At 47.7% G+C, this 14,298-nt stretch overlaps 1 protein-coding gene across 2 annotated transcripts in view; it reads right to left on the bottom strand.

Annotated features, from left to right (window-relative positions):
- Positions 1-1,385: 1,385 nt before the first annotated feature.
- DDX41 (DEAD-box helicase 41) overlaps positions 1,386-14,298 on the bottom strand; it is a 30,891-nt gene continuing 17,978 nt past the window's right edge. For both annotated transcript variants that reach the window (XM_030212380.1, XM_030212381.1), the window contains 6 exons: positions 3,965-4,036; positions 3,205-3,301; positions 2,783-2,932; positions 2,400-2,471; positions 1,941-2,051; positions 1,386-1,841 (listed from right to left, as the gene is read on the bottom strand). In XM_030212380.1, coding sequence (XP_030068240.1) covers positions 1,705-1,841; positions 1,941-2,051; positions 2,400-2,471; positions 2,783-2,932; positions 3,205-3,301; positions 3,965-4,036 — 639 coding nt within the window. In that variant the 3' untranslated portion in view covers positions 1,386-1,704. The remainder of the gene's footprint in view (positions 1,842-1,940; positions 2,052-2,399; positions 2,472-2,782; positions 2,933-3,204; positions 3,302-3,964; positions 4,037-14,298) is intronic.

The following is a 14,298-nucleotide window of genomic DNA, read 5'->3' as shown; positions in this document are numbered from 1 at the left end:
TACCTTCTCTACTGATCCATCTAATGTCTCTCTTCCCCTCCTTCTATCCAGTGTCTATCTCTCTACCCTTTTCTGTTCAGTGTCCCTTCTCTCTCCACATCCTTCCAGTCTCTCCCCTTTCTCTCTGCATCCATCTCCACCTTTCTCTCCCCATCCTTCCGTTTTCTCTCTTTCTCTCCCCATCCTTCCGTTTTCCCTCTTTCTCTCCCCATCCTTCCGTCTACCCCCCTCTCCCGATTCTTCCATCCAGTGTCTCTCTCTCTATCCCCTTCTTTCCATCCAGGCCCGCCCGCCCACCCACCCAACACTGACCTGCCAAGTCTCCTGCGAAACACGCAGTGCCAGCTTCCATTTCCGGCCACTGCTGCTTCTCCTGTTGAGCAGCAGCGGCCACTACACAAACAAAAAGTGCTACCAAAAAATGTTTTTAAAAAGCAAGCGCGGCAATGCAGACAGCCATCAGGCATTGTCTGTTGGCTCTGTAGCCGCTCTTCTCGCCTCTCACGTTGCTGCGCTCCTCCGGGGTTGTCCTCCAGGGGCAGTGACGTGAGAGTTGAGAGGAGCGGCTGCAGGGCCGACAGCCCCTGCCTGATGGCTGTCTGCATTGCCGAGCTTGCTTTTTAAAAACATTTTTGGTAGCACTTTTTGTTTTTGTAGCGGCCGCTGCTGCTCAACAGGAGAAGCAGCAGTGGCCAGGAAATGGGAGCTGGCGCCGTGTGTTTCGCAGGAGACTTGGCAGGTCAGTGTTGGGTGGGCGGGCCTGGAGGGAAAGTGGCTGGGCCTGGGCCTTTCAGTGAAAGGAAATGCAGGACTCGCCGGGGTGTTGCCGGGGGGGGGGGGGGGGGGGGGGGGGCAAAAAAGGTGCTGGTACGCCATATCGTTGCGTACCAGCACATAAAAAGCACTGTATATATGTATCCAAAGTGGCCTAACACAAGGCAATTGCATTACTTTTGCCAGAATAATACATTAAGTATTTAAGGTCAAGACACACCTCCAATCCTGTCCTCTGGTAGCAATCCCGGCCCGAGCTACCACTGGAGATTGGCCTGAAGTTCCAGCTCTTCAACTCTAATCCATGTAAACACATCTATAACTATGGCCAGCACATAAGTGACTGGCACCTGGGTAGCAAGAAATTTGAGCCTGACTTGAGGTGTAACGTAGTAGTCTTCTGCCTTTGGGGTATGAGCTCTTTCTTTTTACCAGTATATACAAATTGTATGTTACCTGCTGCTTAAAAGCGGCTCCAGCTGTTCGATACAATGTGTCATCAGGCCTGTAATAGTTCCTCCAAATACAGTCACAGCCAAGCCAATACTGCAGGACTCACTACATAGAAATGTTTTTATTAGAAAGATACACTTGTACAAAACAAATTCTGGTTTTGATATTTTTATTAGGTTATTTTTTTTCCTTTTATGTTCTCTACATTGAAGAGAATTGTCTGCCAGTGCTTTGATCCAACCCCCTCCTTTGCCAGAAATGCTCCCTTCACTGGCACGCTAGTGGCACAAGTGCAGCCCAGAGTTAATACAGCTTGGCAGCTTCCTCCTTCTGCATGGGGTGGCAGAGTCTTCACCAGAAGGAACAGAAAGTCATAACTTCTCAATGTGGTCATGGACTTCAATGGACACACTAAACTCATCTCATATATACTTATATTCAGTCGCACAGTAAAATGCACATATCCACAGTTCATCCTTAGAAGTCCATGGAGCTGTGTGCCAGATAGTCTTTACGTCCAATGTTACTGACTTGTTTGGTCTGCATTGCTTCCAGCTTCGGGCAGTCTGTGATGCGATGTCCCAAACCCCCACAGAAAGCGCAGCCCCTCTCTCCTGCAACAGCAAAAGAGTCAGTAAGGGGGGGGGGGGGGGGGGTAAGGCAGTGCACAGGAAAGTCATATAGCTTCTTTATTACAAAGCTCAGACACTTACCTCCAATGTCCAGCATGGATTCATCACCATTGTTGAGCACCTGTAGGACAGGAGGAAGTTTCTGCCTAGCTTCCAGTAACAAGGCCTTCAAATCCATCAGCACAGATTCATCTGATGAGAGAGCAGAGTCACAGATCCAAAACAGCTTTCTCAAAATCACCTCATGACAGCTGTTATTGGGATGAGGCAGCTAAGCAGCGCTTAATGAAGCTATGTGGCCAGTAGGGACCTGATCTATATGTCAGTTTTCAGTAAGAGCCCCTCCAGCACTGGGGGCAAAAGAGAAGAGCGAGAACTCCTCTGACTTACACTGGGGGCAAATGGGCAAAAGAAGCATCTCATCTCTCGCTACTAGCATAGAAAGTCTGGAATGAATCAATAAGTGCAGGATAACGGAAAAGAACAGCTTCAAAGAAAGCCCACCCTCCTCAGCCCTACCAGCCTTCCCTCCAGTCTCACCACAAGCCTTGTTGATGAATGTGGTCGCAATGCCAGTGTTGCCAGATCGCCCTGTACGGCCAATCCTGTGAACTGGAAAAGACAGCAGAACGTTAGAAGTTAGGTTTTATCCCCTGCAGATATCCCACCACAACACAGTAATAAAGCCCCAAATCTTTCAACAGCCAGACAAACTGTCACACGATATTCAGAGTCACGAGGTCCTGACTCTGAAACCTACCCAGCTCCATGCACTCCACTCTTCCCCCACAAGAAAAGCGAGACCTCAATTGCAACCATCCCTTTAAGAAAGGTAAAGCCCTGGTCCAGATACTCCTGCCGGAGCCCTGCCTCATTTACACATTATACAGCATCTATGATAAAAAGTCTCCATCTCCCATTACCATAATTTTCTATCTCCTCTGGCATGTCATAGTTGATCACATGTTGAATGGCAGGGAAGTCCAGGCCTTTAGAGGCCACGTCAGTGGCGACCAGAACATCTTTCTTTCCTTCCCTGAATGCTTCAATGGCTTTGGTTCTTTCTTCTTGGTCTGGAAAACAGAAAGGGATTCAGCCTGCTACAGTGCTGGTTACCGTACCCGGCTCTCGCTGCAGCGGAAGACGCAGGTAAGACACAGATGCAGTTACTGGGCTCAAAGAGAAAGAAAGAGAAAATGTCCTGAGAGCGAAGACTGCACTGGCTTCAGACTAGGCCTCTCTCCTGCAAGTCTACGATTAATACAGTTCACCTAATATTCCAACCTTTTCATGGAGCATGTTCCAGCGTCTGTACATCAAGCCTTCCGTGTTTGTCCTTACTCACCCTTCCCTCCATGGATGGCTACAGCTTCTACACCTTTCAGTAAAAGATATTCATGAATGGCATCCACATCCGCCTTCTTCTCTGCGAATATCAGCACCTGTCACAGGAAAGGACTGAAAACTAGCATCAAACACAGCGCAAAGATCCTCTATCAAACTACAAACCAGATTAACAGCACCTGATGCAGATGATTTGAGAAAAAACAGGGAGCATAAGGATTGGTGACTTTTAAATAAACATTCTGTTATGTAATTCCAGTGGGATTACTTTTTAACTTAAACCAAAGTTTTAAGCTTTTTTTATTGTGAAAGAATACAAGAATCTAGATCTTCTCCTGGCGGATCCCCAGCCAGTTGGGTCTCAAGATATCCACAATGCATATGCATTTTGCCCCATCAGCTGCACCCCCTCCCTCCCTTTGAACTAAGCCTCTAACACTGCTGTACTATTACCCACACCCCCTCCCTGCGAACTGAGTCTCTAACACTGCTGCCCCATAACCCGCACCCCCTCCCTGTGAACTGAGCCTCTAACAATGCTGCCCCATAACCCGCACTCCTTCCCTTCCTGCGAACCGAGCCTCTAGCACTGCTGCCCCATCAGCCACACCCCCTCGCTCCCTGCAAAGTGAGCCTCTAACACTGCTGTCCTATCACCCACACCCCCTCCCTCTTGTCCTTGACCACTTAACTAGTAACATACACAACTCTCCATGTTGAGTCAGTAACTTTCTGCCTCATTGCCTGCACACTATACCTACCGGTGGGGGTGTCTTCTGGAGACATTCCAGGAGATAAACCATCTTCGCTTCCTCTTTAACATACTCCACTTCCTGCGGAAAAGAACCCATTCATTAAGCACCACAGGAGTAGCTCCAACAGGTAAACACTGAGCAGACTATGCCAGAAACTATAGAAACCAGACAAACCGTAACTTGTAATTGCTGTTCAATCAGTCCCATGATCTGTATCACGTGCTGAGAAGTTCTGGTTCAGTTGTTTGTATTTAAAACTTAGCTAGAGAGGATCACGTGATGCAGTGAGAGGAGGCAGACGTGTTTTCTGCCTTCTGCTCGAGGGTCCCATCCTCAATCCCTTGGAATTGACACGGAAAGACCCGAATTGCCCTGCCTTTTGCCTGGAGTGAAACCTGGTGGAGCATATGGACAGATATCTCACGCCGAAAGGTAGAATGGCTGCAAAAACGGCTAAAAAAGGGGCAGATAGAGCCAAAGCTGCAGAGGACAAGATGGCGGACCAGGGACAGGTCCCGCAGCTTACCTGTACCGAGGCAGCTATAGCAGAATTGACTAACGCGGTGGTACTTGCTTCAGAACCGCGCCTGCAACGTCTATCAGAGCAGCTGACCGGTATTTCACAAATCACGACGGACTTATCCCGGCGGACGGGAGAATTAGAGTGCCGCGTGTCAGATCTGGAAGATGGCGCCCAGGGGAATAGCGCGGAACTGACAAGACTCCAAGAGCTGGTGGTGGAACAGCAGAACAAGTTAGAGGACCTGGAAAACAGGTCTCGGCGAGATAATCTTCGCTTCCTAGGCATTCCTGAGACTGTTCCGGAGAGATCCCTACGTCGGGTGATGGAGAGTTGGATGAGCCCGATGGTGGTGAGAGATGAAGAGACGGACCCGGTCAAGCTCGAGCGTGTGCATCGCCTGGGAGCGGCTCGAGCTGGTGAAAGACGCCCTAGAACAGTAATAGTGAAGTTCCTCAACTCGGCTCAGAAAGAAGCATTTCTTCAGTATTATCGCCAGCATAAGGAGGACGTTTGCTATGAGGGAGCCCAGGTGCGAGTCTATCAAGACTATTCAGGCGGCCCTTGCGGCGAAGCGCCGCCGGTACGCAGAGGTTTGCACGCGCTTGATTGAGAGGAAATACAAGTTTCAAGTTCGTTATCCAGCGGTGTTAAAGATTCTGCATAACGGACAGTGGCGCTCGCATGAGACACCGGAGAGTGCGATGTCCTGGCTCAATGGAGAACCGGAGCAGCAAGAGGCAGGAGAGTGAGCTCGGAGAGGCCATAACGGTGACCGGATTAAAGAAATTGAGCGTATTGCCCCGAGGAGTTGGTAATGACAGAGAAAGACTTGTATTTGGACACTTTTGTGGCACTGTTTCCCCTGAGTTCTTTTACTGCACCTTAAAGATTTTTGGGGGGGTGGGTACGTGGGGGGGGGGGGGTGAATGAGTGTCTGATAGTGTGTAAAGTTAAGTGTAAGGGTGTAATGTGGTCTGATCGGGGCAGAGAGCAGAGGTGGTGTATGTAGAGTGAGGTGTGCGGGGACAATAAAGAGTGGATTATGCAACATAGGTAGGGTGAATGTTGGGAGAGCTGAGGGTTGTGTGTAACAAACGGAAGAGGGTGCCTTACAGTTTTAGGCATGGCTAATGGGCATGCATTGGTAATGAGGGAGGATGGGACTCCTCCTGGCATCATTGAGTGATCACAGACAGGCTTCTCTGTGGCTACATGGAGAGGAATGGTTCTGAGAGGGGTAGGGGGGGGATGGGGGAAAGGGGGGGTGGGGGGTTGGATTGTGGGAGGGGGGAAGGGCAGTTGGGTCTCGTGTATTCCATGGTGTCTGATGGAGGTTTTAGTGTTGTGTTGGGGGCTGGTGGGGTAAGAGAGATTTTTGCAAGAGAGGTCAGGGTTTTGGGCTCTAGGGCGAAGGCTGGGCGCCCGGGAGTTCTGGACCATCAGAGAGCTTGGGTCTTTGTTAAAGTGCAGATCCGAGATCCTGGCTAAGCTACCACTGCCTAGAATAATATCTTGGAATGTGTGTGGCATCACTTCTCCTATTAAGCGCACAAAAATTTTAGCGGCTCTTCAGCGTCACAATGCCTCCATAGCTTGTTTACAAGAAACTAAATTATCTGACGTAGAACATGTAAAATTAAAACAGCGATGGGTGGGGGACTGTTTCTTTGCGTCAGCCACAGGTAAAAAGGGGGGAGTAGCGGTATTGGTACACGAAAACATGCAAGGTCATGTCAAGGTGGTGTCACGCGATGGGAAGGGTCGTTATATTTTATTGAAGATGAATGTTATGGGGCAGGACTTCTATCTACTAAATGTTTACGGACCCAATTTGTACGACCACTCATTTTTCCAGCACCTGGTGCGCCTGGGAATACAACATGCATCAGCGCCTTGGGTAGTGGTGGGCGATTTTAACCAGGTTATGGATGCTCTTCAGGATCGCTCGGCCCAGTCCTCGGGAACGGTAATGGGAGGGGGGAAAGGCTTACCCTACTTGTGTCAAGTTTTAAATTTGGTAGACCCGTGGCGGCTGTGCAATCCCAGTGCCCGAGACTATACTCACTTGTCACGAGCACATGGTACTTGGTCCAGACTGGACTACATATTGGTGTCGGCACCCCTGTTTCCACAGGTGGTACGATCGGAAATTGGCCCGATGGAGGTCTCGGACCACGCAATGATTTGGGTAGACATGGATCTGGGTGAGGAGCGGCTGAGACAGCGATTGTGGAGATTCCCGTCATACTTGATAGAAGATGATAACTTTAAGGAATATTTGCAGAAAAAGTGGTCGCTCTTTGCTGATGCGAATGGTTCCCATATTTCAGATGCTAGGTTATACTGGGACACTGCCAAGGCGGTGTTGCGTGGGGATATAATAGCATATATGTGTGCACGCTCGAGGCGAATCTCACAGGGTTTGGTTCGGCTTGAGCGGATATATCAGGAAGCGAAGCGAGCACATCTGGCAGCCCCTTCAGCGCAGAGGCAAGAGCAGATGTTGTCGGCTCTGGCGGCGCTGAACGCCCTCATCCACGAACGTACCAAGAAATACCTTTTTTACCGCTCCTTTAGGTTTCATCGCTTTGGGAACAAATCGGGCAGGTTGTTGGCGCGGCTTGTGAAAACCTGGGGGGGCAATCGGTTTATCCCGTCATTAACAGCACCAGATGGGCGACAGGAGACGCAGACGTCGAATATAGCGAAGTTGTTTCATGACTATTATGCTGCCTTGTACGCATCGCCAGCCCCTCAAGAGGGACCCTCGATGAGAGAATACTTGGAGGGTTCGGGTATGCCCCGCCTTTCGGCTTCCGTCGTAGCTCAGCTGGATGCCCCTCTGAGGGGGACAGAGATTCAGCGGGTGATCAAGGCGTTAAAAAGGGGCACAGCACCTGGGCCTGATGGCTATGCGTCTGAGTTCTATCAATGTATGCTCCCACAAATTGCAGGCCCATTGCTTGACTATTTTGAAGCATCGCTGTTCCAGGGTTCCTTTCCCAAGTATTCGAACGATGCCTTGATTACCCTGATACCTAAGCCGGGTAGGCCGGCAGACTTGCCGGGTTCATACAGACCGATCTCCCTGATAAACGTGGATCTGAAGATCTTAGCCAGGATCCTTGCGGATAGATTAGCTCCACACATACCAGCGCTGATTGGGGAAGGGCAGGTAGGCTTTGTCCGAGGACGACACTCTTCATTGAACGTGAGGAAAGTGTGCCTTGCAATAGCCCGGAGCCAGGTAGTCAACGAGCCTCTGCTGTTAGTTAGCCTAGACGCGGAGAAAGCGTTTGATAAGGTGCACTGGGACTATCTATTTGCAATGTTAGACTTTATTGGGATCACGGGATGGTTTCGAAAAGCGGTAGAAGCGCTTTATGAAAAGCCTAGTGCATCGCTAGTGGTGAATGGAATGCGTACCGCCCCCTTTGAGGTGTGTTGTGGAACCCGACAGGGCTGCCCTTTGTCCCCTCTATTGTTTCTTTTATACCTGGAGCCATTGTTGCAATCCATTCAGGGTGACCCAGAGGTTAGCGGTGTGGACTTCTCGTCGTTCTCAATGAAAACATTAGCTTTTGCGGATGATATTTTAGTGGCCTTGACGAATCCACAAAGATCGGTCCCTGCCCTTCTGAGTGAAATCGAAGAATTCAGCTATTTTTCTGGTTTTACCCTTAACTTACAAAAATCAGTAGCGTTCCCAATTCAAGATCAGATACGAAGCCGGTGGGAGGGAGAGTTCCCCTTGTCCTGGACATCAGGTCCACTTAAATACTTAGGAGTGAAGATCTCAGGGGATTTAAATCAGCTTTATGAGTTGAATGTCGAGCCATTGCGGGAGAGTACGAGGGCTTCTTTAAGGGTGTGGCAGTCTTTGCCGTTGTCGGCTTTGGGCAGGGTGGCACTATTTAATATGGTGTTAGTGCCCAAATGGACTTATATTTTACAAATGGTACCGATGATGCTCAGTTGGAAGGATGAGCGGCTGGTGACCCGGCTGGTGGCACGTTACGTATGGCAGGGCAAGCGGGCGCGGATGGCAGCGTTGCAACTTTATCGGCTAAAGAGTAAGGGGGGCTGGGGATTACTGAACGTCAAATTATTGTCGGTGGCTGGAAATATGAGGCATATCTCGGACTGGTTCAGAGGAACGAGTCACTTCACCCTGTCGGAGGAGGAAAAGTTGTTGTTGAGTCCGATGCATTTTAGTGCTTGGTTGCATGCAAGGTCGCGCGGGTGCCGGTCATTGGGGCCTTATGCGCCTCTGTTTTTACCATTGCGACGGGCGTGGATGTGGGTGTGTCGGTTCTTCGGGCTATCCTCGAGACTCTCTCCTTTGTTGCCTCTGCAGGGCAATCCAGATTTTCCCCCGGGCTCGACATCGGCCCAGTTTGTGGCTTGGAGAGGCAGGGGTGCGCATTATTTACACCAGTTATATACAGAGGATGGTGAGAGGAGGACGTTGGATGAGTGGAGACTGGAATTTGGGACGGTAACGGGTGATTCCTTTGCCTGGCTCCAGCTACAACATTATGTGCGGTCGATCCCGTCCGCTTCCCTGTCCACTGTGGTGTGGGAAAAGCTGCTTGAATTATTTGCCTTGGATGCGCAATCGGCAGTCCCCCTCAAATACTATCATTTATGTTTGCGGGGTCAGCTGGGCGAGGTAGATTATGAGAAGCTGGCAACTCAATGGAACAATGAGTTATCCCTGAGACTTCGGGGGGAGCAGCTAAAGACTTATGTATTGAATATTTCCAGGGTAACGGAGAATGTGACGCTGAGAGAAACCCTTTACAAGTTTGTAATGCGAATGTATTTTTCACCGCATAGGGCAATGAGAGCAACCATGCGTACAGATGATGCCTGTGCGAGGTGCGCCCACTCCCCGGCGGGCCTTGGCCACATGTTCTGGCAATGCCCGAGCGTTATGGAGTTCTGGAGGCAAGTGGCGGGGCATGTGTCGGCTCTCTGGGGAGTGGCCTGGACGCCTCATGCATCCCAATTATTTGATATATTTCAAGTAGCGACCCCGGGGGCAGTGGGGCTCAAGCCTTTCCTAAAGCGGGTGGTGCTCATGGGCAAGAAAGTGATACTTCATCAATGGATAGTGGCGGAACCCCCAACTTTTCAGCAATGGAGATCCAGGATGATTTGTTTGTGTGCGCTGGAGCGAAGGGGGATGGGAGACTTGACATCGGCCAAAGGAGAAGAATTTTGTCGGAGATGGGCTCCTTTTTGGGACTCATTGACCCCAGTGGCGCGCAGCAGGGTTCTGAATTGTTGATCAGTACACCATGGAAACACAGGAGGGAGAGGGTGGGTAGGGGGCTAGGGTGGTTTGAAGGGAGTGGGTTTAGTAGTGTAGGGTTGGTTTGTGACCCATTCGTTGACAGTATCTGTTGGCCGTTCTTTAGCTGCCTCGTACTTAGTTAAAGAGATCTTGGAGGCTGATGTTTGGAAGTATTTATGAGGGATTGTTATTGTCAGTGACTCAGATGTACACCTGGAAAGCTGGGATTCAGGAATAGTGGCTCATACTTGTTTGAGCTGTGGATCACTTACAGGGGGCCATAAGAAAACAGGTCCCAAGTGGGTGTAGTAGTCAGTGGGTGGCATTGCTAGATTTGGAGGATGTCCCAGAGGCTGAGTGCTGTAAAATCAAACAGACTTAAACAAGAAAGGTTATATTGTTCAAGGTCAACAGGGGGGGAGGAAGGGGATGGGAGGGGAGTAACACAGGGGGGAAAATGTTATGATGGTGTTGAACACCTTGATCTTGATTGTTTATTGAAACAAGTGTTTGATGCTTTGCCATGTTGTATGAGTTGTGTTTTATACTTGCCATCAATAAAAAGGATTTAAACATAAAACTTAGCTAGAATGGCTTACAAAACTGAAGCAAATATATAAATCTGTGGTGAATAAGATGGTGGACCACTGTGTAACTCTTAAGATGCCTGCCTTTTTTCTGTGGAGCAGAGTTTGCCCAACTCTGCAAAACAGCAAGGTAAGGTCAGATAGTATTCCAGTATAATCTTATCTTAATATTCTACTTGCAAGCACAGAAATAGGGAGGGGTGAAGAAGGAGGTTAAATCCTAGGACTATTCTGTGCAAAGATTCATGGTTGGAGGTCGTGAGTGGTTTTGCTGGAACAAGTAAATCAAATGTTGTTTTTAGATAAGGGGGCCATCAACCCAGACAGTAGACTGAGAATTGTCACGTACATATAGTTAGAAAAAATGTATAAAAGGAACAGTTTATCACTACATAACCAGGAATCTTGCTAGCTCTGCGTAGCGCTTTTTTGCTCCAGGCTGGTAAATTCCTCCACAGGAACATAGAAAGGAAAAAGACTATTTGTATGTACTACTTATGATTTGTAATTGGCAAAGCAGCAATCAGATGTCTATTTTCCTATTTGTAATAAATAAGCTTCTATAATAAATTTATGATTGGCTAATGGTGTATCCCTTCCTGTGTTTTTTAATCCAAATTATTTTATCCAGGGAATAAATGTCTGAAAGTTTAGCCTTGCATCTTGCAGCCTGTCTGATTAGGGGGCATAGGTATAAGGTTAAACACAGCCAAGGAGTGTTTCTCCAAGCAAAATAACTTCTCTAAGGCTGAAGTGCAGACCCCTCCCAGGGCATCCAGAGAGACAAATTCAATTTTCTGTAACACCAAGATAAAAGAATTTTATTGTAATAATTTATTTACTCTAATAAATTTTAGCATTATAAAAGACAAAAGATATACTCTGGAGTGAGTTTCATTTGCCGGAAGGCAAAACCATATCTTTCCAAGTGGGAGGTGAGTGGGCTCATTGGTCTGCAATCATTAGAAAATCACCACATTTAAACAATTATTCTTCTAACGATGAACAGCTAAAAACATTGGGAAGCCCCCTTTCCCTTCCCATCTCCTGAGCCTATTATTTCCTTCTGGCAAACTCTATCATAGACCTCAGCGGAGCTGCTCCAAATTGTTCCTTATATTTGGCACTGCCATCCCTTCTTGCTCTTGATTCCTATGCATCAACCTACCCTCCAAATCTCAGGAGTGTCCTTCACCAAATGGTACTAAAACTCTCTAAATCTCCTTCGATATGCCTTTGGGTACACTTATAAGTAATGTTAAAAACAGATTAATATTCTAGGCAGTACATTAATTTTATAGATCGCCTTGCTTGCAATGCAATCAAAAAGAGATGGAAAGGAACATCCAGGGCAGATTCAAGAAACCAGGGCACCCTGAGCCAACTTTTGGTTTGGCGCTTTCCCATTGGCATGCCCACCCACCCCCCCCAGGCCTACCTTTAAAGGCAATTTCCCAGGTGGGGGTCACGTGACGCTATGAAGGAGAGAGGACGTGACTGAGCTTCTCTCCGCAGCCTAACTACTTATAGCAGAATCTGCAATAGAAATCGGACTCCCCATAATTGTGTGCTGGTGGGATAAATATGTTGAGTTTGCAAAAGGTGACCTGGAAAGGCAAACGGATCAGCAGTGGCAACGAAATCGGCTAAAAAAGAAAAGCTGAGGGTAAAGTCGACGGAACACAAAATGGCGGTTTCCCCTCCTGAGCTGAGCCCATCGGTGTCCTCTGCTTGGGTAGTGGAAATCACATCAGAAATGACGGTGGAAGAGCTTTTAGAGCATAGATTGGCCCCGTTAGATCGCAAGTTGGACAATAAACTGGAGCAATTAAACACTAAATTGGAGTATTTGACAAGAGAGTGTGTGACATTCCAAAATCGGACCAGCGAAGTGGAAGATAGAATGGGGAGAGTGGAGGGTACTCAAAAAGACTTACAAGAGAAGTTGACAGCCATGGAAGCCAAGATCGAGGATCTGGAGAACCGTTCCAGACGGAATAATATCCGTCTGGTGGGAATGCCTGATGAGTTGGGCGGAAATCAGCTGGAACGGATTATAGAACAATGGCTGACAAGATCGATCGACTTCCCAGGAGCTATAGGACCGCTGCATATAGAAAGAGCACACCGGTTGGGTCTGTGCCAGACGGAGAACACCAAACTGTGAGTGATCTTATGCAGAATGCTGAACTTTGTACATAAGCAATTTATTTTGCAAGCTGCACGTTCGAGTAAAACCCTGACCTTTGAAAATAAAAGGATCCTTTGTTTTCAAGATTACTCAGCAGGAATATCAGCTAGGAGGCGAGCTTTCTCTCCGGTGTGCTCACAACCTTTTGAGAGGAAGATTCGTTTCACTTTGCAATACCCAGCCAATCTGAGAATTACATATAAGGGGACAACAATGAAAATAATCTTGGAAAAAGAGTCAAAAGAGTATGTGGACCAACTCGTGCAATCGGAGCCTGAGGAAGGAGGACAGACATGAAAAACTACAGAGCTAGTGAATTCCACAGCCTCTCATCGGACACAGAAACTAACCGATGCATGGGAGCTGGGAAGCAAGATGAGCGAAGAACAAGAGCTCTGACCGCGAGTATAAAGAGACGTTACTTGTTACTGTTGGATTTAAGTTGAAAGTTTTATTAACAATAGTGGTCTCTGGACTTGATAACAAGGTGGGGAAATCCCACAGGGAGTTTGAAGGCGTATATTATAATATCAGGTAAAAGGAGGGAAATTATTAGGGAGAGGGGAATGTTATAGAAGGGGCTATTATATAAAAATATTTCAACAGTTGTTGAGCGGACACTGGATTATTTATTCTCTCATTTTCGCTTTCCTTATCATACCCTGGTTCTTTGGTGATTTTAGTTTATTTTTACCAGAGGTCGTTTTTTTGGGATAGAGTATTTCTAAAGAGCTGGTTTACCTCAATATATTGGGAAGCAGCAAAAGCTGTGATAAGGGGGGAGATTATCAGCTATGCTAGCCATTATAAAAAGGCTCGAGATCGGGAGATCATAAGACTGGAGAAAGCGCGGGGTACAAATGTAACAAAAACAAAAAAAAAAGGAACATTATTGTGCTGTAAATTAAGTCTGGTATCGAGGAAATGCATATTGCAAGCATGGATTTCGGAAAGCCCACCCGAATATTGGCACTGGCGCAATCAGGTGCACCAACTAATGGCATGGGAGGCAAAAGGCTCATGCTGACGTAAAAAGTGTTTTCTAAAAATCTGGGGAAGTTTGCTGGGAACATTAACTCAGAAAGGAAGAAGCCTTATCCTCAGTACGCTATGATAGGGCTATTAGATGGAGATAAACACATGGGGGAATACATATATGTACACACACACACATATTGTTTGGATGGGGGAGGGGAGAAAAATTAAAAGTTTGACGACAGATGACGCCACTGGGAATTTTGTATGCCTGTATTATGATGTTTCACATTGTGTATGGCTTGACAATTGATGGACAAGCATTGTTGTGTTTTCTCAATAAAAAACATGAAAATTGAAGGCATTTTCCCTCTCCTGAATACCAACAGTGTTTCACCTAACGCTATCCTTCATCAGGCCTTGCATCTTCCCTCTGCCGCGCCCCTGTGGAAATGGGAAGTTATTTAAAAAGGAGGGGCCAGGAAACGGCAGGGCAGAAAGATGACACTAGAGCTGATGCAGTTAGTGTTAACTGAAACACTGTGTTTGGGAAGGGAAAATTGCTTTTAAAGGTAGACAGGGGAAGGTGGCCTGAGACAGAAAGAGGAATGGGATAGCTGGCTCTTCTTTTTTCCCTGCACATGCAACACCACAAGGTAAGCTACTGACCAGCTTAACCTATAGGGCCAGTGACATCATAGGCTCAAGCATTTGTGCCCTTTATCTCCAGCGCCTTGGGCCAGAGCCTCACCTGGTCTATAGTTA

This window comes from Microcaecilia unicolor, chromosome 8 (genome assembly GCF_901765095.1).
Source record: "Microcaecilia unicolor chromosome 8, aMicUni1.1, whole genome shotgun sequence".
Taxonomy (NCBI): Eukaryota; Metazoa; Chordata; class Amphibia; order Gymnophiona; family Siphonopidae; genus Microcaecilia; species Microcaecilia unicolor.
This window is presented reverse-complemented; position numbering and strand designations above follow the sequence as displayed.